The sequence below is a fragment of the Sander vitreus genome, chromosome 5 (genome assembly GCF_031162955.1).
Source record: "Sander vitreus isolate 19-12246 chromosome 5, sanVit1, whole genome shotgun sequence".
In the NCBI taxonomy this organism is placed as follows: Eukaryota; Metazoa; Chordata; class Actinopteri; order Perciformes; family Percidae; genus Sander; species Sander vitreus.
In genome coordinates this window covers 30,375,928-30,398,106 of record NC_135859.1, presented here as the reverse complement: position 1 = coordinate 30,398,106, position 22,179 = coordinate 30,375,928, and the positions used below count along the sequence as shown (strand labels likewise).

At 39.8% G+C, this 22,179-nt stretch overlaps 2 protein-coding genes across 2 annotated transcripts in view; both read left to right on the top strand.

The window, feature by feature from the left end:
• The window catches only part of cfap299 (cilia and flagella associated protein 299), a 78,066-nt gene extending 72,328 nt beyond the window's left edge, over positions 1-5,738 (top strand). The window contains exons 5-6 of the mRNA XM_078249817.1: positions 3,061-3,190; positions 4,879-5,738. Of these exons, the coding sequence (XP_078105943.1) occupies positions 3,061-3,190; positions 4,879-4,971 (223 nt within the window). The 3' untranslated portion in view covers positions 4,972-5,738. The remainder of the gene's footprint in view (positions 1-3,060; positions 3,191-4,878) is intronic.
• Positions 5,739-12,783: 7,045 nt separating this feature from the next.
• On the top strand, positions 12,784-21,114 carry bmp3 (bone morphogenetic protein 3). Its single transcript, XM_078251444.1, has 3 exons — positions 12,784-13,528; positions 14,775-15,700; positions 18,135-21,114. Exons 1-3 carry the CDS (start codon positions 13,252-13,254, stop codon positions 18,324-18,326), a joined length of 1,395 nt encoding a protein of 464 aa, XP_078107570.1. The 5' UTR covers positions 12,784-13,251; the 3' UTR covers positions 18,327-21,114.
• Positions 21,115-22,179: the final 1,065 nt, after the last annotated feature.

Here is a 22,179-nt window from a genome sequence, read left to right as displayed (position 1 = left end):
ATCCAAGTCAAGTTTCAAGTTAAAGTCCATCGAGACAAGTCCAAATCAAGTCCCCAGTCAAAATCAATCGAGACAAGTATGACAACCATGAAAACCATAATGCCAGGATAACAGTAGTAAAGACAGTCGCTCTCGGTATTGACTGGAATAGCTGTCCCTTTTCATAGCTATTCCAAAAACAGACCATATTGCAGAAATATGTATTTACATTTCCCAAAATTGCATGGGGGTCTCTGGGTTTTGGAAAGGCCACATGGATACATTTTATATTGCTTGTACTATATGTTTGCTTCAGTCAGAAAATCAGAAGTCAGAAAATATCTTTATGGCTCAAATGCAAATGAGTATTTGCAAACTAGTTTTATATGCCACTCGAGATTACCTCTGAAACAGATCCTGCAGAAAACATCTTGACACCAGCCAAACAACCAAAATATTTCAAAGATCGCAGAGGTCTCACAACGTAAATGTAAACATTTTGAGATGTATTTTACATAGCCTGGGTCATTAATATAATAATTTAATTAATATACATGCTGTTCATCATGTATTGGCTCCAGTAAAGCATCAGCAAGGGAAATATAACCTGCAGCATGCTGGCACCTCTCCATTATGTTATGGTCCAATATTTACAACTTGCTGCTGCAGCTTCAGCCCACTCAGCCCCCCAACATAACGTTGCTCTTCCCAGATTTACACTGAGCCTCCTCCCTGAGGTCCAACTTTGCTCTTGGACCACAAACTGCTGTTTGAGGCCCACTAGAGCAACCATCAGCGCTTAAGAGTGTGACGTAGAGTTGTGTTACTATTATGTGAACAGCTAATGATGAGTACCAATGAAAATGGTCACCACTGCCTGGAGAGCACAGCTCTATAAGAATCAAGGGTTATTTATGCCTCATTACTTGGTATAACAAAATTCAAACCTGTTACCGCAGTTGCATTATTTAGGCTTTTGTTGGCTTTTGATGGTTTTCCCTTTTTTCTAAGAACATTTCTTAAATATAATAATAAATCTTTGTATAACAATTTTCAAAACACGGTATAGTGTTTCACAGAAGCAAAAACCCATTCCAGAACAATACAGCAATAGCAATAACAATTTGGACAATACAAAGATGTCTCAAATTAATCTGATTAATTAAAACAGATGGGGAACTAAAGCTCAATCTGGCCTCATTTAAAATGTATTTTTGCATTTTTTAACAAAGTTAAACCAAAGTTTCCATGCCTGGCTCCTCTCAGATGAAAGGTTGTGCAGAATCCAAACTTAACATGGGAACAATGCAGTATTCAACACTACCTTAATGAGGTGTTTCAACTTCCAACCAACCTCTTATTTCACATCAACAAGGAGAAGATATCTGCCAATTTTATGGCTAGAAAATGTCAAGCTGCAATGGATGTTTTTCTTTTCTTCAACAAACATGTTGCCTCCATCAAACTGTTTCAAAAAGTTTTAGTTGATAAATGACTTGAAAGGGATAAACACTACCTAATTGTTTAATATGTCAAATGTTAATAAATCACATCCTTAAATTGATGCACAGGCTAAATGTATTACTGTAACCTGAAGGTCCAATACATTTTGTCCCTTTGACTCTGTCACAAAGTTGCACACTATTGCTCTGCTGTATCAAAAATAACAGACCCAAACCTAAAGCAGAGCATGATCCCATCGGATGCTGTAAATTAATCGGTCATTTATTTTGGATTTCGTCCCTTTCTTTGGTTTCAATTGCTTATTAGCCACAGCTTTACTTTAATGCCTGGCTTGGCAAACTCCAACACAGAGCCCTCACAATCAAATTGGAAACAGACTTTTACCTTCGACCACTCTAACAAAAGATACTTGACTCTGCACTCTCTCTTTCCTGCGAAGCAAAGTTCTTTTATAACCTGCTGTTGAATATTGATACGATAACTATGGCTGTGTAATGCTCTGTAATCCGTAAAGTTATCTTTCCTCTTTTAAACATAAGTTATGACCTCAATATGGTCCTCATGTGTTGTTTTAAAGCCTCCTGCTGTGTGAGCCTATAAAGGAAAATGTTCAGAAAAAGCACAATGCCAAATGGTCATGTAGCACACACCACTACCACTGAGCATCAGTCTTTTCTTAAAATCTTGCAAAGTCATGCAAAACAAAAATGTGACCGGTTATTACCACGTTTTTCTTCATCTTGAGAAGAGAGATCACATTCGAAACATTTCTATCCACTGTGAGCTGAAACATTGCAGAACAAGTGTCAACCATCAGACTCAGCTGACTCCCATTTGAAATCCAAAAATGCATGCTTGTCTTTCGAAGCTCAACTACTTTGACTTGCGTTGCTGCTTGAATCTGGCAAATAGAACCACCTTTTCAGTCTGTGTTATGTTGCAGTGATGCAACCAGCCAATCACAGCCCAACCTAAAACTAAACTCTTGGAATTTTAGAGTGAAATTCATAGACAGAGTTGAGCAGTTTGACTTTGTGTTCGACTGGTAATATCTATATGTAGGGTTATTGTCTTTTTCATCCATTCTACATTCATACTGCATACCCTATGTGAGGCCATTTAGACAGTAGAACCCAAGGTGCACTGAAGACGCTACGTGCATCGCAACAGAAGGCAAGATGATAGACAGAATGCAATGTAAGCTGCACTACAGATTAGTTTTCCTGTGGTTCACATAGCATCTCATCTAAAGCTGACCTGTTTTCAACTATTTTTATTTTACAACCAAAATAATATAACCATGTCGCAATACTCCCCCACCCTGCCTGAGTACTATGGGTTGCATCCTTTCATCTAAATCCATGTGTTTCAAATGTGTTTCTCTTAAGCAATATGTGTGTGTACGCCCACAAAAACAAAACGAAATGGCCTGGCATGCTCAGCCAGTGCCACCCAAAAACCTTACAAAACTTGGTAGCTTCCAGTAGTTTAAAAAAACAAAATGCAAAAGGCTGTACCACTGCATTGAGTAACCCCTCACAGTTTGAAAGCACCTTTAAGCTTAAAAAATGTCTTCACCTTAATCATCTAACAATTACTGTTGCCTTTTCTCTATAGCTACTACAACTGGAAGACTCAGGTGTCCACGTCCAACTCAAGCCCTAACTTTGAGGTGATTTATGACGACCCCAACGGCCTTCTCTTTAAGAACAAGAGGGACAAAAAGATCCTGAATGTGGACCCCTTGGTAGGTTGTTGTTGTTGTTGTTGTTGTTGTTGTCGTTGTCGTCGTCCTGCTTTGTTTTTAAGCCCCAGGGAGACAAATGGCACTGCTAATTAGATCAGTTCACCTGTTCCACAGCAGTAAAAATGTCCCAGGAAAGCAAAACGGCTACAGGGCTAAAAAAAAACCTTTTCAAAGCCTTTTGCTGCAGCAGGGACTTCTTTGAAAACACATGTTGTTGTCCTTGTGGCTCAGGTGACTAACTTGCCACGTACCCACATCATCCTGTTTGTCTAATATGGCCTGGGGTATTGCTGGCAAAAATGCAATTTTCACCTTTCTGCCAATTCCTAGTTCTTAGTGAGTCTTTAATTAACCTCAGATATATCATACACAGTAATTTTCAGAGGATGACAACACAATAAAGGAATCAGTTGGAGAGACTCAGAGAGAGAAAGAAATCAGTGGGAGTGATAGATATTTGCTTTCCACCTGCACAAAGAACGGAGGATCAAGAGGTCGAGACAGGTGCTTCCTCCACACTCAGAGTCCGACAGGGGCCATGGAAGAATAACGACTGACAGACTGTGGTTTTTTTTCTCTCCAGTTCCCCTCTTTGCTGGGGGGTAGGGAAATAGTTGGTGTGGGGCTGAACTATTTTGAAATTGCAGACAGTGCTGTGGGGACTGCGTTTTAGAGGCCAAGCGCCAAAATATCAGCTCAGTGTTCTAGCTGCGGTCGAGCACCGCCCCGACCAGGCTGTCTATTAAAAACACAAGAGAAGGCATAGGAAGCCAGACACAGCAAACCACCCGTGTGCCCAGAACCCAGCTCAGCTCAGATTGGCTCGAAACGGAGCAGCACAGAACCATCCGGTTTTTAACCCACCATGAGCTCACTAGCTGCTCATGTGACCACAGATCCGCAGTGGAACCTTCCAAAATCAAGGTTTACATCAACTAATTTTGGGTGGTTTGTTTGTTTTTCTGCTTTTTGTCATACTGTGACCACTTTTTCTTTCCTAGCCAGAAAGTGGGTTGGGGGGTGGAGGGGTTGTCATACTGTATATCAGTTGTGACAATGGCTTTAGTCAATCTAAGTATAAGTTTACAGTCCCTTAGATGAAGTTAGTGTTAATGACACATTTTGTTTCCCGAAAAAGTAGATGCTTATCATTTGGTTTGGCCAGCGTTTCCCATTTTCTCTAAGTCAAGTCATTTTTTATTGGTCTATTTTTATTGATGCTCTTTTGAACTTGCAAAGGAAGACCGTCTGACTTATTAGGACACCCACAAGTGTGTTTGAGGTAAAAGTGTAAATTGAGTGTAATGGTTGGCAATGGATCCACTTCCACTAGAAGCTTTTGACACACTTAGCCTTGAATAAATGTTCCCAGCTGGTAGTGGCTTCACATCTTAGTGGTGGGGCCGTGTCAGATTTGACATTCAAAGTAACACAAAACATCTTGGAAAATGAACAATTACAGTCACTGTCAAATTATGCTGCACTTGGCCTCCCCTTTAACATACCTTTATTATAAAGAGATGTGTTCTGGTTTTGTTTAATTACTAACATACTTTATCTATGGAAGCTTTCACATTTTAAACCTGCACTGAAGGGATACTTTGCAGATGTAATCTGAATGCACCTTTATAGACTGTAGATAACGCTGTTAGCCCTACTAACTGCTCTAACTCTGTGCTGGGTTCCAGTCTGGTCCTGGTGAGGACTCCAACAGGACCTTCCTACAATCGGATCTCTACATCCATGTCGTCATCTATGACCACAACATCAGGACAGTCTAAGCTTCAGAGGCTGCTGCCGACACATTCATACATATGGCACATATTGGAGAGCACTGGAAGCCTCTAATTTGACCGAGTTGCTGTAAAGTAGTTGCACCATCATTTACAAACTGTTGCCCTCATATCATGCATGCCATCTGGGTGGAGGTGCTGCAGTGAAAAAAATGGCTTTAAACTGAGCATTCCCAGAGGTAAGAAGTGGATGGACCAGTGTGACAACTTGGAAGTTTCCTTGCAAATAACCTGGGATTTGATGTGTTACTTCAGATTTTATGACATTTCCCACCTATGAAGTTATACGTAACATAGTTTTACTGTTAAGTTCTTTGGCCTTCTTTATTCCATTTAGTAAATACTCAATTTGGCATTCCCTGAAGGAATGGAACCTGCTCGGGGACCCTGGGCTCGCCATCGTTTGGCCTGGCATGTTTTGGGCTGTTTGTCTAAACAAATTCAAGGCGTAAGAGCTTTGAAAGATGATGGGGGTTGCTTTTATGTCCTCCCCTAGGCTGCGGTAGCTCCAATTGGACTGGAAGAATGGTTAATGGGCTTAAAGCATTCCGCATGTTACCAGATGCAAGGCACACTTTACAGGACATCAAAGTGCTCTATTATTTACATATTAGTCATTCACTATGGTATTTTTTTAAATGGAAGACAACTTTACAAATAACCTGCTTTAGAAATGATTTAGGAAGTACAGAAGACTTGTAGCAACTTCTTCCCTTTTTAATTTCTGGATTTACACTTTTTTGCATTTGTTATTGAAACATGGTAAAATTCAGCCCCACCACAAGTAACATTATCTATGTCTATAAGCTGTGAACAACATATTACAGGGTCTTTGTTGTTAAATACATTTTCTGTAGACTCTGGAGACACCTATTTGGGGGGAAACACTTACTGTATACCATTTAGTCAAAAAGGAAACATCCTGCACATGTACCAGCTTTGTGGAGGTGTTAATGGGCAGTCCTAACCATGGAGCACAGCATCCGCTTTTATACTTGCATCAACTTTTCACTCAGCAATGCACTTTTCCCTCCATTCTTTGAATTACTGCTCTAAACCCTGTTGCTTTTGCTTTCTAAGCGTTAGATGAGAGGAGAGCTCTCTCATATCAGTGGTGAATATGAAAGTACAGCCAGAAGCCACTTAGCTTAGCATAAAGACTAGAAACAGGGGGGAAACAGCTAGCTTCTCCAAAGGTAACACAATCCGCTCCCCAGCACCTCTCAAGTTTCACAATTAACGTGTTATATCTGGTTTGTTTAATCCGTACAAAAAACAGAGTTGTAGTTTCACAGGAAGTTGTGCCGGACTATTTCTTGGACTACCTGGATTCTTTGTCATGGCTCCCAGCCAAGAAATAGTATGATACTTTAGACAAAACCAGGCTTGCTGTTTTCCCCTGCTTCCTGTCTTCCCATTACACTAAGATAACTGTCTCCTGGCTGTAGCTTAATGTAATGTATAGACAGTAAAGTGGTATTGGGTTTTTTTTCATCTAACTCTCTGCAAGAAAGCAAATTTCCCAACATGTTGATTCCTTTAAACTGACATAGTAGCAGCCATACTTAATGTGCCATTGTACTACTTTCCCCTGCATCAATTAAGCTGAAATTTATTTCTGAAAGTAACGAGATTTAATCAAATTTGTTGATTCTAACACCCGGTTACCATGGCAGCCTTCCACTGGCTGAATTAGCCTCATTGAAATAATATGTGTGGTGACATGTGGATGTGGGTTCTGGTTCTGTAAAAGCAGGGGTTCAGGGAATGGGGGTCTGGTTTTGGGTTCTCTTAGTCCTTAGTTCTCTTATATATATATAAAGAAGATGTGAGTTCTGGGCCTGTTTTGGGGTGATGATGAACAGACTTTGTAAGTCTTCAGGAGTTATAAAAAAAAACTATGTGATTAACTGGGTGGAGAGGAGGTTATGTTTAATTTATTTTCTCTTCATCTTCACAATGTGTTTTTGTTATAGTATGTCTTTAAAGTGCTCATATTATGCTCATTTTCAGGTTCATAATTGTAATTTGAGATTGTATCAGAATAGGTTTACATGGTTTAATTTTCAAAAAACACCATATTTTTGTTGTACTACCCATTGCTGCAGATCCTCTTTTCACCCTGTGTCAGGTCTCTGTTTTAGCTACAGAAGTTGAGACCTCTCAACTTCTGTAACTTCTTTGTTGACAGTCACACATGCGCAGTAGCTAGGTAAGCTCACAATTGCTAGCTAGCTGTTTCTCCAACTTCGGCCTGTACAAGGCAGGATTAGCCGGGAGACTTCTTCTAAATGAGGGCGCACTTCCAACTTTGCGTGGAATACCTGCAGAACAGGGACATGTAAGTAGTTCTATACAATTTATTTTGTAGATTAGGGTGAATTTGTGTGTGTGTGTTGTAGCAGTGTTTTGCCATTGAGAACGAGCTAGCATGCTAACGGTTAGTCCCCTAGCACCCTTGTTTCAGCTAGTGACGTAGAAAGCCGTGCAGCTCACCCAGAGACTGAAGGCAGGACACATTCAGAAACCGTATCTCACTCAAAACAGCATGGATGTTTTTTTTTCAAAGTTTGTCTGGTGTGGAAGTACCAGAGACACAACATAACACCCCAAATCCCAGATAAAGTGTTTTTTTCATAATATGGGCACTTTAAATATATATTTTTGAGTCTTTGCGGTTGCCTCAACAAAACTAACTGGACTAACAAGGATGAGAATCACACTAAAATTGGACAGAAGAATTGTGTTGGGAGTGTCATTTCCCCTTTGACCAGATTTAACCTCGGGGCGAGGGCTGTCCACCTGACTATCTCACTATGTGCCCTGCTTGGTGTTTTTTAAGTGTCGGGAGTAAAAACTCAAACTGGCCGGGTGGCAAATGAACATTTCACCCTCATCTACAGCTGTTTAGGTTTACAGGCCACAGCTCATTCATGTGGCACGGTGATGGTGATGAAACAGCCCGCTCTGCTCTCCCTCCCTGAAAGTGGCATCAGTCGCTTCAAACACCTACCAATCAAAACAGCAGATGTGAAAACTTAAAATGCCGGTGGATTGACAAACAACCAAGAATCACTAGTGAAATGCTACTTTTTATGTGACGTACCTCTGTGGAAGACCAAACCTCAAAACAACAAGTTGCTGGAACTCACCCAGACAGATCATGTGTCTGTAAATAGTAACGATCTACAATATAAAAGTCTAATTTAAATGGTTATATCCCTCTTCATTTCTTTTATTGGGCTTTTAAGTTGTTGGTGTTTTAACTGGAGCATGGTTTTATTAGTTTGAGGCCTGACTTGCCCCTAATATACACAACAAGAGGTAAAGAGGTGGATTCAGACTAATATGGGCCTTAGATAGTCAAGGCAGTATTCAGCCTTCTCTATGTAACAAGCTTGGTTTCACCTTAATTTAATGTCTCTTCATGTAGTTTGGCCTCTTTTTATAACACTGTTGCGTCTTTATGTGTTTGATATTTCCAGCCTTGTATAAAGTACTTGAAAGCAATACTTGAGTAAAAGTACAAGTATCTGATATTTACTCTACTTGAGTATCAAAAGTAATTTTACAGATATAACTAAGTATTTGTACTTTGTTACATTGTAACATTGGACATTTCATTACCAACAACATTTAAGCCTCAGATGGATGGCAACAAAATTGATTTAATTAGTGTTGACCAAAGCTTTTGATGACTGCAGCCATTTCATTTTGCACTAAGGCCTAATCCACACATACCTGGGTATTTTTTTAAACATAGCTATATCTATGTGTTTTGGCCTTTTGTCCACACACTAACTGCATTTTAATTCACTGAAAGCAGATGTTTTGGAAAACTTTAAGGGTAAAGATTTTCTGACGCTCTGTTTTCAGTGTTGACATATAGACAAGGGAAAGTGTACACTGTTATCTCCTTTTGTGAGGCATCACAAATTAGACAACATTTTGTGCAATGGCAGACATGGCACCAAAATAGTGCTGTATCTATCTTTGCTCATACGACTTTTTGCATGTTTACACATAAATGTACAGTTACTCTTCCACTATATTGAGGAACAGAGGCGTCAGAATGTGCAATGGAGCAATCGATGCGCCATTGCAGACAGTTTGCGCCATTTTTTCAGGCTTCTGATGGCTTTAGCGTTAGGGTTATATCGCCACCTGTTGGTTTGGCCAGAGCCATAGAGAGAGAAGAGTTGAGACACTCGTTGATCTTGCTAGCGGGGTGGTCACGTGGTTCACGTAAGCCTGTATACAGTAGTTTGCCACGCTGTCCTGTTTTTCTATGGGACTGACAGCAGCGATTGCGATACTGAATGGTAAATATAAATGAAAACACATACCCAAGTACTTGTTTGACTGTTTTTGCGTTATTGCATATTTGTAAATGTCAGTTTTACATCTGGAGTGTTAGGGTGACAACTGAAAGCTATGTATAAGTATTGCTTAGATAGGTTTTTAAGTTTGAGGGAAAGCTTCACCAAGCATGGGTAGCACTAGGCTACTGGCTTTAGTGGCTTAACCTTAACTTTGACCTTACAACAGCTCTGTTTTGAAATCAAAGACGATTCAAGATGTTCTTTTTTGCGTAACTGGACTATTGGATTTCTTTGATTTTGCTTGTAATTCAATTCACACAACAACATCAACAGTCCATTCAGCATTTAGTGTCCAGCCCACTTCTTCTGATGAGGCAGGAGTTGACCACACAACCATGATCATTTTAAGACTAAGCCACAGACAAAGTATCAAATATATTAAAGAATAACAACTCATTACGCTTGGATGAATGAATTAAATAGTTTTTTTTATTAAACAATGAGTGAGACAACAAGTGTGTGTGTGTGTGTGTGTCTGTCTGTCTGTCTGTCTGTCTGTCTGTCTGTCTGTCTGTCTGTCTAACTGGAAAAACAAGAACAAAGTGAAGGAACAGGGTTGAATATTGTGTGTATATATAAGTGTTAAGAAGAGAAGAATACGGTGGGGAAAGGAGACAAAAAAATATTAATTTGGCGTTAAGAAAGAGGAAAAATTGAGTTAACCAGAAGTTCACACAAATGTTTAACAGAGACCAAATTAGTGTTTAAATTAAATTGGGGAAGAAATTAGTCACAATACTGTCTGTGTAATACACATTTTAAAGCTCATTATGGCTTATGATATCGTTTTGTGCAGAATAATTTGTATTCATACATGTAATCCAACAGCCCTTTCAAGATGACCTTGAACTAAACAATAATAGTTAGCATTAAATGACCCCTGTATTGCTCCTCATTTTCCCGGAGGCCTGCAGTACACCACGGGACCCCGGTCTATCCCACCAGAGCTGTCCGCCGTTAGGTGCGCAGCAGTCGGATAACGACTTAGCCTGTTCCACACTGTGCAGCCCTGAATCCCCCGGAGGATCCAACATAAACAAGCAGAACACAAGGATACAATCGTGGCAGATGATCGATCAAGGTGATTGATCATCAGTCTGAGTCTTTCCGCAGCCCGAGACATTTTGCTGTCAGGGTATAATTAAACAAACGCAACCTTATTTCTACTAGCATCAGACACACAATAATCAGCTGACTAGCTAACACCGTCAGGTTCAGCAGATAAAACCTAAATAAAACCCGTCCTTAATCAACCTTAATGATCCTAGTAATCCAACATCAATAACTAACTAAATAAAAGTTGTCAGAGATTCACTACTGAACTTCATAATTGTTGGTGTAGAGATACCTTCACAGCTGGCGAAGTCGAACTAACAAACTAGCAGGCAATCGGTCGTCTACCAAGACAAAAATATATATAATTACGCTGTGCACATACAAATAAATATCAGTATATGCATCATAAAGGGCCTCTGATAAAATATAGACAGTTGACAATTCAAAAGAGGTAGCTATTTAATCAACTTACCTCAGAAGTTACTCGACGGCCAGCAATGGAAATGAATGATGTCCAACGCCGTAGAATGGATTTTTGGAACTAAGCTGCTAGAGGCAGCAAAAAGCGTACAACGGAGTCCATTGGGGGTGTTGCCACTCTGTTTTCTCTATCACTCTGGGTTTGGCATGCTCTTGACAGCGCTTCAATAGTTTTTTTTGTGTTTTCATTTGGACAGAGATTTTTTTTAACAGTGTTTGTGTGGACTGGATTTTTTTTAGAACGAAGGAGAGAAACCAAAAGTTTTCAAAAATGGTGTAACACATGGTAGGCTACATTTGGTAGTTATGCTGTGGATAACCTCTGATACTTACTGTCATTCACATGCTACATTAAGTAATTTTAACATTGTCGAAACATTGCACTTCAGCCGATGCAACGCTAAAGTCTGAATCAAATTAGTCAACACGTTTGATTGAATGAATTTCACTTTACTCAGATTGTTTCAACAACATTGTTTTTGAGTACTGACAGCAGCAGTAAAATGAAAAAGATAAACAAGCCCAATTTGAATTAGGCTATTATGCTACTGTGCATGGTTGTGTTCACATTCATAAGCATATTTCTGAAGGATACTGATTTCTTTCTCTACAGCAACTACAATTTGAACTCAATAGATGTTCTAATTACAATGTCCTTATGTGATTTGCTCCATTCAAAAAAAATATATATAATGGGCGTGATGATGGGCTCTTTCAGCGCAGTCATTTAGATAAGCACTTGAATTAGTTCCTCCATTGGATAAACCAAACCGCCAGGCACGTGCACCTCAAAATGTTATAGGCCTTTTGTTAAAGGATCAAATCTGTCTTAAAACAAGTCAGGTGCCCATGTGCCTACACTGAAACAGGTTTTGCTAGCTAATTCCAATGTAAGTGATGGGGAACATGATCCACATTCCTGGTGTATAAAAATACATCACAAACTTTATTTGAAGCTAATACAAGGCTTTAGCAGTCCGAGTTAGACAAACGAAGTAGGTATCTTCCAAAATGATGTAAAAGTTCTTTATGTCTGTTTTATGCACTATATAGGTCTGAAAACATGCATTGATTGATTGATTGATTGATTGATTGATTGTCAGTCAAGTCCTTTCAGCCAGCTGACTGCACTCTGCTGCCGCTTTGCTGTTGTTTGAATTGATTCTCTCCTGCCCATCTCCTCAGTTGAAGGGGGTAAACCCGTTCAGTGTGTTGACTGCTATGAAGGAAATGGCATGCTAATATTATTGCCATCAGATGTCCAAGGGCGGGGAAATGCCCTAATCATTTCCTCCCGAGTGCCCCTGAAAGAGAAGCTCAGTGGCGGGGGGGTGGAGGGTGGCTGGCTGTTTAAACCCCGCCTGGATGAGCTGTTTTGGGGGGACGGTGGGGAGGGGGTCGGGGGAGGCACAGTACAGCATCCGGATCGGACCGTGATGGTACAGGATGTGTGTGCTTAACTCTATTGAACTAAACTAAATAGGGGAGAGAGCCTTTAATGCCGACAATAAGCCGCTTCATTCAGCAGCGCGGTCCAGACGCACAGCTCTGTGGAGTAGAAATTACGCACGGAGGGGCTGTTCTGCGGCAGCTGTTTAGATATTCAAAATCAGTTCAATAAATTGGCGAAATATCCTTTAATAAAATATTTGAAAGATCCGTCTCGAATCAACTAACAACACAGCTCTTCAGCTCTTGATAAGATTAGATAATTTGTCCCCAGGCTGAATGTGCGTAAAAGGGGAGAGAGAGAGAGAGAGGGGAGAGAGAGAGAGAGAGAGAGAGAGAGAGAGAGAGAGAGAGAGAGAGAGAGAGAGAGGGGGAGAGAGAGAGAGAGAGAGAGAGAGAGAGAGAGAGAGAGAGAGAGAGAGAGAGAGAGAGAGAGAGAGACAGACCGACCCAGCTGGTCCCACAAGTCCTATAATACCAAGCACAACATGCTTTACCTTCAATGAAAGCTGAGACGGGGGGACGGTTGACTGCTGGTCCTGAAATCAGCTCAGAGCTCGGATACAAAACCAAGAGCGTCGCTGTTTTAGCGGCTTAGTTCTCCCGCATCTGTTCCACTACACCTTCTGCTGTGCGCCGGAACATTTATCATTCACTGACTGTGGCACGTTTAGAACTGCATCTTATCAAAAGCAGAGAGACAACTTGGATAACGTTCTTACTTTTTCCTGCCCACCTTCCTCTCTTGCTGTGACTGGTGTCAAAGGTGATGGTATCATTTTTTAAGAGAGGACTCCTCAGGTGATGGTCTGTCTTTTTGGAGATAGTGACCGCTTTTGGAAACGTGCTAGGTTTTCCACGACAATTTTTTTTCTGCTGCTACCTTCGCTTTGGCTCAAGCATGGCTCTATACTCTCGGTTTGTGGTCGTACTGCTTTACGGATGGAGTTATATGTGCGTTGGATACTGCGCGATGCTGAAAACAGACAGTTTCCTCGACAGACGAAAGGTGGATTTTACGCATTCGGAGGATAAAAAGCACCCTGCTAAAGACGACCAGGATCTGCTTTTACAGGATACAATGACGGAACACATGCAGATGCTTTACGCGAAGTACAACCGGGCTGGATTTCCATTCAAGGACGGCAACACTGTCCGCAGTTTCAAAGCGCACTGGGGTAGGTGTCCAAAGTTTTATGCATGTTAACAACACTGAGTTCTGCCAGTCAAGAGAGGACATAAATGCAAGCCTTACGTTTTCGTAAAAGTAAACTGGATTCGGTAATATGACCCGCTCAATTAGAATTATCCGCACAAAGTGCACCGAGCTACAGAATGTGTGCGCAATTTAGGCATATTAAAAAAAATAGCACGCATTTCAGGAGCAAAATGTTTATTATCCTGATTTTGTTAATGAAACTGTAAAGAAAGGTGAAAACTGACATTCACGTGCTGAGCAGAAACTAAGATACACCTGTTGATCCAGTCATGGAAATGTTAACAACCTGTTACCCATGACCTGCGCCAGGAACAGAGATTCCGCATCCGATATCTGCATGCAAAATCGTTTCCCGACACATTTGTTTTTATCACCTTCAGATTTCAGTATCAGATCGTGGAGATAGATATTCTCTCGAGCCAGCAGCTGCCCAGCCTGCCTGCATCGGGGCAGAATCGAAGAGTTTTCACTGCAGTGAGCTTCTGCATGGGGCTGTTATTGTTTTCTCCGGGAACTCTTCCAGTAACTTTAATCTTATAAACTCTAAATTACTTACAGGCTGCGCTGTGTTATTATCACTTCGACGTGTCCACTATTAAAAACGACCTTTTTCAATTTAGGGTTAAAGTTTGTTAGATTATACTGCCTCCTATCGTCTGGGTGCTGTGTGTCATAGCAAGGGTCAGTTCACCCAAATTACAAACATGTTCTTGCCCCCTGTGGTATCTAGCCATGCAGATAGTTTGAGGTTTTATTTGCCTGGGTTTTGAGATATTTTGAGATTTCTGCTTTCTGGAATTATACTTGTGTAACTTAAATCATTGCAATATCATATTTTAAAAAGGCAACAGCAACATCTCTTTCCATAAACACTGTCCTGGTTACTCTGGATGATACACAGACCTCATGGTGGAAGGTTTTCAGTGAAACTACTATCCTTCAAAGAAAGGGAGCATTTTAGATATGATAAGTGTGTTTTGGGGGTGAAGGCAGAAAAATTCAGATATTTCATAACCTTGGCAAATAAAACCAACATTAGGCTATCTGCATGGCTGAGAAAATGTTGGATCAGGATTAAGTGAATACATTTATACAACAATTATTCTGATCGTTATTGTTAATTAATACAGGAAGGTTGGTTAGTTTGTGATGTCCTGTACAACTGTTGTGCACTGTGCAAATAATATTATTCATTATATATACAGGTACGATAAATAAGAAGCAGCTGCAGATTTTCAACCTCACCTCCCTCACCAAGTCAGAAGACGTTCTGTCTGCCACTCTTCATTATTACATTGGAGACCTTCAGAACAGCACCCAGGGCTGCTCCAGGTCCAAAAGCTGTGCACGCCACGGTCCCCGGAGGCACAACCACATCCACATGGTCATCTGGAGTTTTGCCTCTGTAGATAACAAGATAAGGACTCTAGGACACTTTCAGATCAATGTGTCGACCCTCTACAGGGACTTCATATCTTGGCAGTGGAAGGACATTACTCGTGTGGTCAACCAGGCCAAACACCATGACGAGCTGCTTATTGGGATCGATGTGGCCTCCCAAGGGCCCCAGCAATGGAAGAAGCTCCTGTCTGACCGCTCACCCTACATCCTGGTCTACGCCAATGACTCTGCCATTTCAGAGCCTGAAAGTGTGGTAGCCACCCTCCAGAGACACCACTCAGTGGGAGGGGAAGGCTCCATTTCACACAGCTTCCAAAAACTGGGACTGCGTGAGCGAAACAACACTGAACAAGAACAGCCGCAGCCCAGACACAAGCGATCGGTGAACGTTCTGCTCCCATTGCAAAACAACGAACTTCCCGGGCACGAGTATCCGTACAAGACGACTGGGTGGGATGAGACGAGTCCATACGAACCTTTTGAAAACAAGCAGCCCCGTCGGCCACGTAAAAAGACACGCAAGAATCAGCGGCACAAGATGCCCCTGCTGCAGTTTGATGAGCAGACGATCAAAAAGGCACGAAAGAAGCAGTGGAACGAGCCCAGGAACTGCGCTCGGAGATACCTGAAAGTGGACTTTGCTGACATTGGATGGAGTGAATGGATTATATCACCCAAGTCGTTTGATGCTTACTACTGCTCAGGGTCCTGCCAATTCCCCATGCCAAAGGTGAGACTTTTGTAGTGCACTTCTGAAATGGTTGCCAACCTGAAGGTCAGTAATGGGAAAGCAGATGAAGTACCCCAGATGTTCACCAATATTGGGGTGTCTTTTCTTTGGAATTACTGGAATATTTGTACTTTTTGGGTCTCTAAACTTAATTCAAATAAAACAGGAGAAATTAGGCCCATAGACATATGTAACTTGTGACAATGAGTTACAATTAGACATTGCTTTGCTTCTAGGGGTCACAAGTCAAAAGGGTTGGGAACCACTGCTCTACTGGGTCATACTTCCAACACTTCCAGTAACCAGATTTTGTTTCTTCTCTGCCAATAGATTGCAAATTGTAGGCCACATATGTTTTTAGTTAAATTTGAGCCTCAGTTTCAAAACCTTCAGCTTTTTTTGCCAGCTTCTTAATCTGTTTTGTCACCAAGTATATTTATATATTAACAACTGATGCACTAACATACATGATATGACACCAGAACTCAACATACAGTACAACAGACTACAAACATCAGTCAGTATGTTTAACATTTAAACACTGACTTTTTTTTCAGCCAGTATGGTAAATATTATGTGAGTAGAACAGGCTTGAGCTATCAGTACATCTAGCCATTAAGCTTTCAGTTCCTCATTTACTGTTGCTGTTACTGCTCTGTATAATGTTCATTTGGATAACATTAATATCAGTCCCTGGAGCATATCTGTCTTCTATTATAAATGATAATGTCAAATAACAGAAATGTATGCCATCTGCTTTCATCTTCAACTGCCAGGATAAACTAGTTACAGTTGTAGCTCATGCTTTTATCTTCTATATTAAAGGCATTAAGGTCATTAAGTCTTTGATGATATACATCAGAGCTTAATTTATATAATTTAACAAAAAAGGTCAGTCCAGAGGGAAGTCCTACTTTACTGAACATGTAGTAAAAGTGGTCAAACTACAGATTATGTAATCCAAATGGCTTTGTAACAAAAAAATGAAACGCTCAGATGTACAACTTCCTGAGGAGCAGGTGGCTGACCTCGACATTGAAAATCAATAAAACTTTATAACCATGGTGAAGGAAAACGAACAAGAACCTTTAAGGATGCCATTCCTAAAGGTTTCTCTTCAGTTGCATTTGAAAGAACATGCAAAGAAGTAAGAGAAATAAAGAAACTTGTACTTCAACTAATCTTTAAACATCACCTCCCCTCGTAGCTTGCAGCCCCGGTGACAAGATAACATCACAGGTATTTTAAACATGGCCGGAATGCACGAGATCCATTCACTTAATTCATTACCTCGGAGTCGCCGGCCTTTGTAGTCGGACGTAATTAGTCCCAGAAGTAGGGCCTAAGGCAACCTCGTCCCTCTCCTGTAGGTTTGCTGCCTGTGATGCTGTGTCCCCTTTGTCAGGCTAGAGCTTTAAAAGCTGCTAAATAGCTACTATTAAAAGGTGCCCTGTCACTTATTGGATCCTGCCAAGACATGAAGCAGCTGATCAGGGGTGTGAACCGAGCTAGCACTCAGGCCCTCTGATTGTGGTCTACCTGCAGCTGCTTGTTGGATGCACTGAACAATATTCTTTTAATTGTGCATTATATAGTAGATATGCTAACTTGACAAATTCGCTATGAATGGTGATTCCTATGTGATCTAAAGGATAAATGTTGTAATAAATAGCTCACAAAGAGCTATGTAAAAGATGCTCTCCTGGACTCTTAATAGAAAATTCCAGTATATTACAAATGTGGCCCTATTTTAATAGATTTGGTCATGTCTATTGGTTATAACACCACTACAGCAAAGTCAGATGGTACACGAAATGAGCAGTTAGATTATCAGACAGGTTGGAAACATGCCAACAGTGTATCAAGATTATCTGAATCACTGTTTTGGACCTAATATGTCGGTAACAATCCCTCACAAAACTATGCATGCACAACTATCGCAAGTTAGTCGTAGTTCTTAATTTAACAGTATGTTAACTGTGATGGATGTTAACAATGGACATTTGGCTAATAATTAAACCATTAACTTTCTTCTTCTGTTCCAAATACGTTTGGTATATGTGGTAAAAAAAAAGAAGAATGTCTTTATTTCTGTCCGCTTGTGTTTTTTCCCTGTTAAACTTCTTAATCCCCGTTAAACACCTTTTATTAATGTTGATTTCCGTGATTGTCATTTAACAAAACCCATGTTGTTAACAATGTTTCCTTGAAGTGCATCTAAAAAGAAAATAGTGTAACAATATGCAAAACAACCACATTATTTTACAAAGTGATCAGAAATTAAAGTGCATCACTGAATACTATCCAAGGAAAATGTTTGCTTTAACAGTGATTTGTTTTGATAATGGATTTTTGCAATACAAAATGTTTGAAGCATATTCTTCTCTGGATACATTAAATCCTTTTTAATCCTTTTTGTCCCTTTGCTTTATAGGCTCTGAAGCCCTCTAACCATGCCACCATCCAGAGCATAGTGCGGGCGGTGGGCGTCGTCCCTGGCATCCCCGAGCCGTGCTGTGTCCCAGAGAAGATGTCTTCCCTCAGCATCCTCTTCTTTGACGAGGACAAGAATGTGGTGCTGAAAGTCTACCCCAATATGACTGTAGATTCTTGTGCCTGTAGATAGATGTTTTTGTCCTTCAATGCCAGTTCACAAAAAACTCATGTCATACAGAGAAAAAAAAATAAATCAACACATGCAGCCAAAACTGCACTGGAGGAGAGTACAGCCTGTTGTTCCAGGTGAAGAGGAGACTGGTCATGGGAAGGAACGGATCGTGTGAGTCACCCTTGTGAAAGATAACTGGAATGGAAAGTCCAATCTCCATGCTCCGATTTCACCACCACTGTTTATCTTTATGTCTTAATCACCGCTGCTCAGTTATGTTGGGTGAGAGCAGGGTGACTATGAATCATAAACTCACTATCAAGATATACAAATACTGATCGAGGCATAAGAGAGACAAGAATTGAAGGAAAAATCACTTTTCAGGATAAATGATCTCAGTTTGAACTGATGCCTCTGATGGAGGGGGGGGGGGGTCATTCTCATCTTTCTCTCCTTCATAGCTTGAAGTTGTCTTTTGTCATTACCACCAAGTCACCTATGCTCGCACTTGCATGGTTTTTGTTACTATTTGTATGTATTTATGTCTGTACTGTACTATCACTGTGTTATTCACTATATGAGAAGTTATTGTATAATTATTGGCTTGGCTGCTATAGAGAGATATATTAGATTCCAAAGCCAGAATTGTGACGTAGACGGTACAGTAGATAGCCGTACATATTTGTGTTTAGATCACTGCTCCGTTGTTGTACAGTACAAAACCCACATTTTAAGAGTTTATTATATGAGGAAGTGTAAGCTACTTTTTATTTGTGGTCTTCATTAACAGTTGGAATGGGAAGTTTTGGAGGAGACCCAAAATACCATTGTTTCACCAAGAAGATGATTTGCAAGTAAACTTCAGATTTGATTTGGAAAGATAAAGCAATACAGCTTATCAAAAGGAGAAAGGACTACATTGAACAAGGACTATCAGCATGTGTTTATGACAAGTGTAAAACCACAGGACTCTAAAAGCCAATTGATGTGTGGAATTTTGAAAGCCTTGTTGGACCTGATAAGCTCAGAAAGAAAGTCATGGCAGGCATACAAGTTTAATACTAATGGTTTCAATGGACTGATATCAGGCTGAACCTATTTGTGTTTGGCATTGTTGAAGTTCAGAACATGTTGCCATTACAGTCTGTTTAAAAGTATGTATCGTATTTACAGCATAGAATGACATGTATTAAGAAAAACTATTATAAACTGCCAGATGCTTCTAGAAATCTGTTTTAATCAACTAAGATATCAAAAACGTCATTATCAAGTTAATATACACAGCTGGTCTGGAATCAGTTTTGGTTTACATATCCTAAAGGCTCATCATTTTTGTTTTTTGGCCAATTTTCTTTGAAAAAAAATACCTGGATTTCGTTTAAAGGTTGAGATGGATCGAAAACACTATTGTGTTTTCATCTCCAAGAAAAAACTGGGAACTATAGTTGACTATAGTTGGTCCTCTGGTGGCAACCCTGGAAAATAAAATGAGCAGTGCATTATGCGCGAGTTCCTCAAAGTAATTCAAAATTGTGCTTCTGGGATTTTATTATCCAGATTTTCTCATCAGATCTTCAAATTCCCATTTAAAATAAAAACCAAAAATGGTGAGCACTACGAATAATATATTGAATGGTCAGGGAGATCTGGTCCGTTTTCCTGGGTCACATAAGCCTTTAATATTACTGTATAGAGAAGATTTTACATGAATCATTACTTTGCGTCAGGTCAACATTGAACAACAGGCACACCTGGAAGAGCAGTTAACATGTCGTAACGTTGCCTTGGGTTGTTTATTATTGTCAGAGTTCAAAAAACTAAATATTTATTCAGAGCAAATAGACTGAAAATATAGCAGCAAACCTTTTTTCTATACACTTGTACATTGTTTTTGTATATAGCTCACCATATGTTGATGACATTCTAATGTCTCTTTGAGATAGAAGTGCCTTTTGAAATGGGTGGATTTCTGCTTTTCAAAAAGGTTTGATTTGATTCATCGCCTGTTCAGAGAACTGAGCTCAGTTTTCAATGAAGTCAAAGCAAGCAGCTGGGAATAGTTTTTTTAATGGTACAAAATAGTCTTCAGTGAGTGAACATAGTGCATTTTCTTTTTATAAGTATGGAGAATTTACTCTAAAATGTATTTCAAATAATTCACTATTTTGATATTTCAGAGACATTTGTTTTGTGTCAATAGCTAAGGGCAGATTTTTTTTAACTTTATATATTTTGTACTGACACCTTTTTCCAGTTTGTGCTTCCTCATCTTGTGCCAATACAGATTGTATCAGTGCATGCTGTAGAATGGAGTGGCTACCTCTGGTTGTGCCAGTACAACATTGCAGACATGACGACCGCTGACAAGTCTTTTTTGGGGCCTTTCCTTGCATTCGAGACTCGAGACTTCTAAACTTCACTGATGTCTTTTGGAGTGCAAAAATCAAAGAGACTTGGATACAGTACAGTATATCAGCAGTTTATAAGAGCTACTCCTCTTCACTGTTCAATCCTATTTTGTAAATGTTATGCTGTAGGTAAAAAAAGAAATGCTTGTACAATAAGCTTCATAAAATATATTTGTATATGGAAATGACCTTTAACATGCATCTATTTATTTTCTGTATGTTGCATATCTTGTACAGGTGTGGTCTGGGAAAGGGGGACCAAAACCCTGACATGTCGATGGTCTTTATATCTGTGATGGACATTTGTCACTACTAAAGCCCCCCCACCACCACCACCTCTGAGCTCTGACCTACCTTACAAAGCATTCAAAGAAATGAATAAAAGTATGCAAGACTCAGATCTATCAAGGATGTTTTTGGTTCTAAATCTGAAGGTTTCGAAGGGTAGTGGCAAAAAACAATTCTGCAAAAAAGATGAATATTTCTGAAATTCAATAGCAAAACTTATAAAAGAAAAGTATATCTTTATTTACAGTATAACTGTTTTCCTTTAACTTTAATATAGTGCCCAAAAATGTCAATATTTACATTTTATATATACGTACAGTATGCATTTTGTAGGATTTGTCTTGACATAGGCAGTTGTAGATAGTACAGTATGTGTTGCAACAGCCAAAATTGTGTGCAAAAAATGTAGGTGTTTTCATTCTTTTGAAATCATGTACAGTAGATAGACTTTTTTTTTAACGTTTTATCCCCTTGCCTTAATATAGACTTCGATATTTGATATCTTTTAGCACTAAATGTTCAGCAAACATGAGGTCTAAATACATGTTGGTGTTGTTACAGTTTGGTTACATTTCTGTTTTTGTAAAACTTTATTTTGAGGTACAGTTCAGTCATGAATCCACACAAATTGAACAACAGGTCATTCTAGTGGCAGACATTTGACTTGTCATTGCAGTAAAGCAAGTGTGATGACATTATAAATAGGTTTATTTAAGGGTCCTGTAAGCCAGCATGCTTAAAAACAGGGTTGTGGCTAGCCTTGCAGACCTCTGAATTGCTGCCCAAATCCCTGATTTCTTTAGCAGTTCAAGTACAGGTGTTAGGCAGGGTTAAGAATGTGGCCTTTTATCATTTTTTACAGCTAGACAGCAATGTAACTACATTCATGAAAAATAGCAGCAAATAATGGTCACAAAAAGTGAAAAGTGTGGGTGAAATTGACAGTTAGACAGGTTGTAAATCTAATGGGAGAATCTTAGGAGTCTTAAAATCTTAAAGAAAATGTAAGTTTTTTTGTTTTTGTTGTGAACTTTTACATCACTTGCTACTGTTTGGTTACAGCAAAACAAAAAATAACTTGCCAACAGAAATGGGCAAACATGAACATGATGTCAGTATGTTCGTTTGAAGTTGAATATAGTTTGATTATCAGGCCTGGCACTGAACAAAATGAA

Coding starts and splice junctions, on each gene's coding strand:
- bmp3 (XM_078251444.1), top strand. CDS start 13,252: ATGGCTCTATACTCTCGGTTTGTGGTCGTACTGCTTTACGGATGGAGT. Junction 13,529..14,774: donor CAGTTTCAAAGCGCACTGGG/GTAGGTGTCCAA, acceptor TTATATATACAG/GTACGATAAATAAGAAGCAG. Junction 15,701..18,134: donor GCCAATTCCCCATGCCAAAG/GTGAGACTTTTG, acceptor TTTGCTTTATAG/GCTCTGAAGCCCTCTAACCA.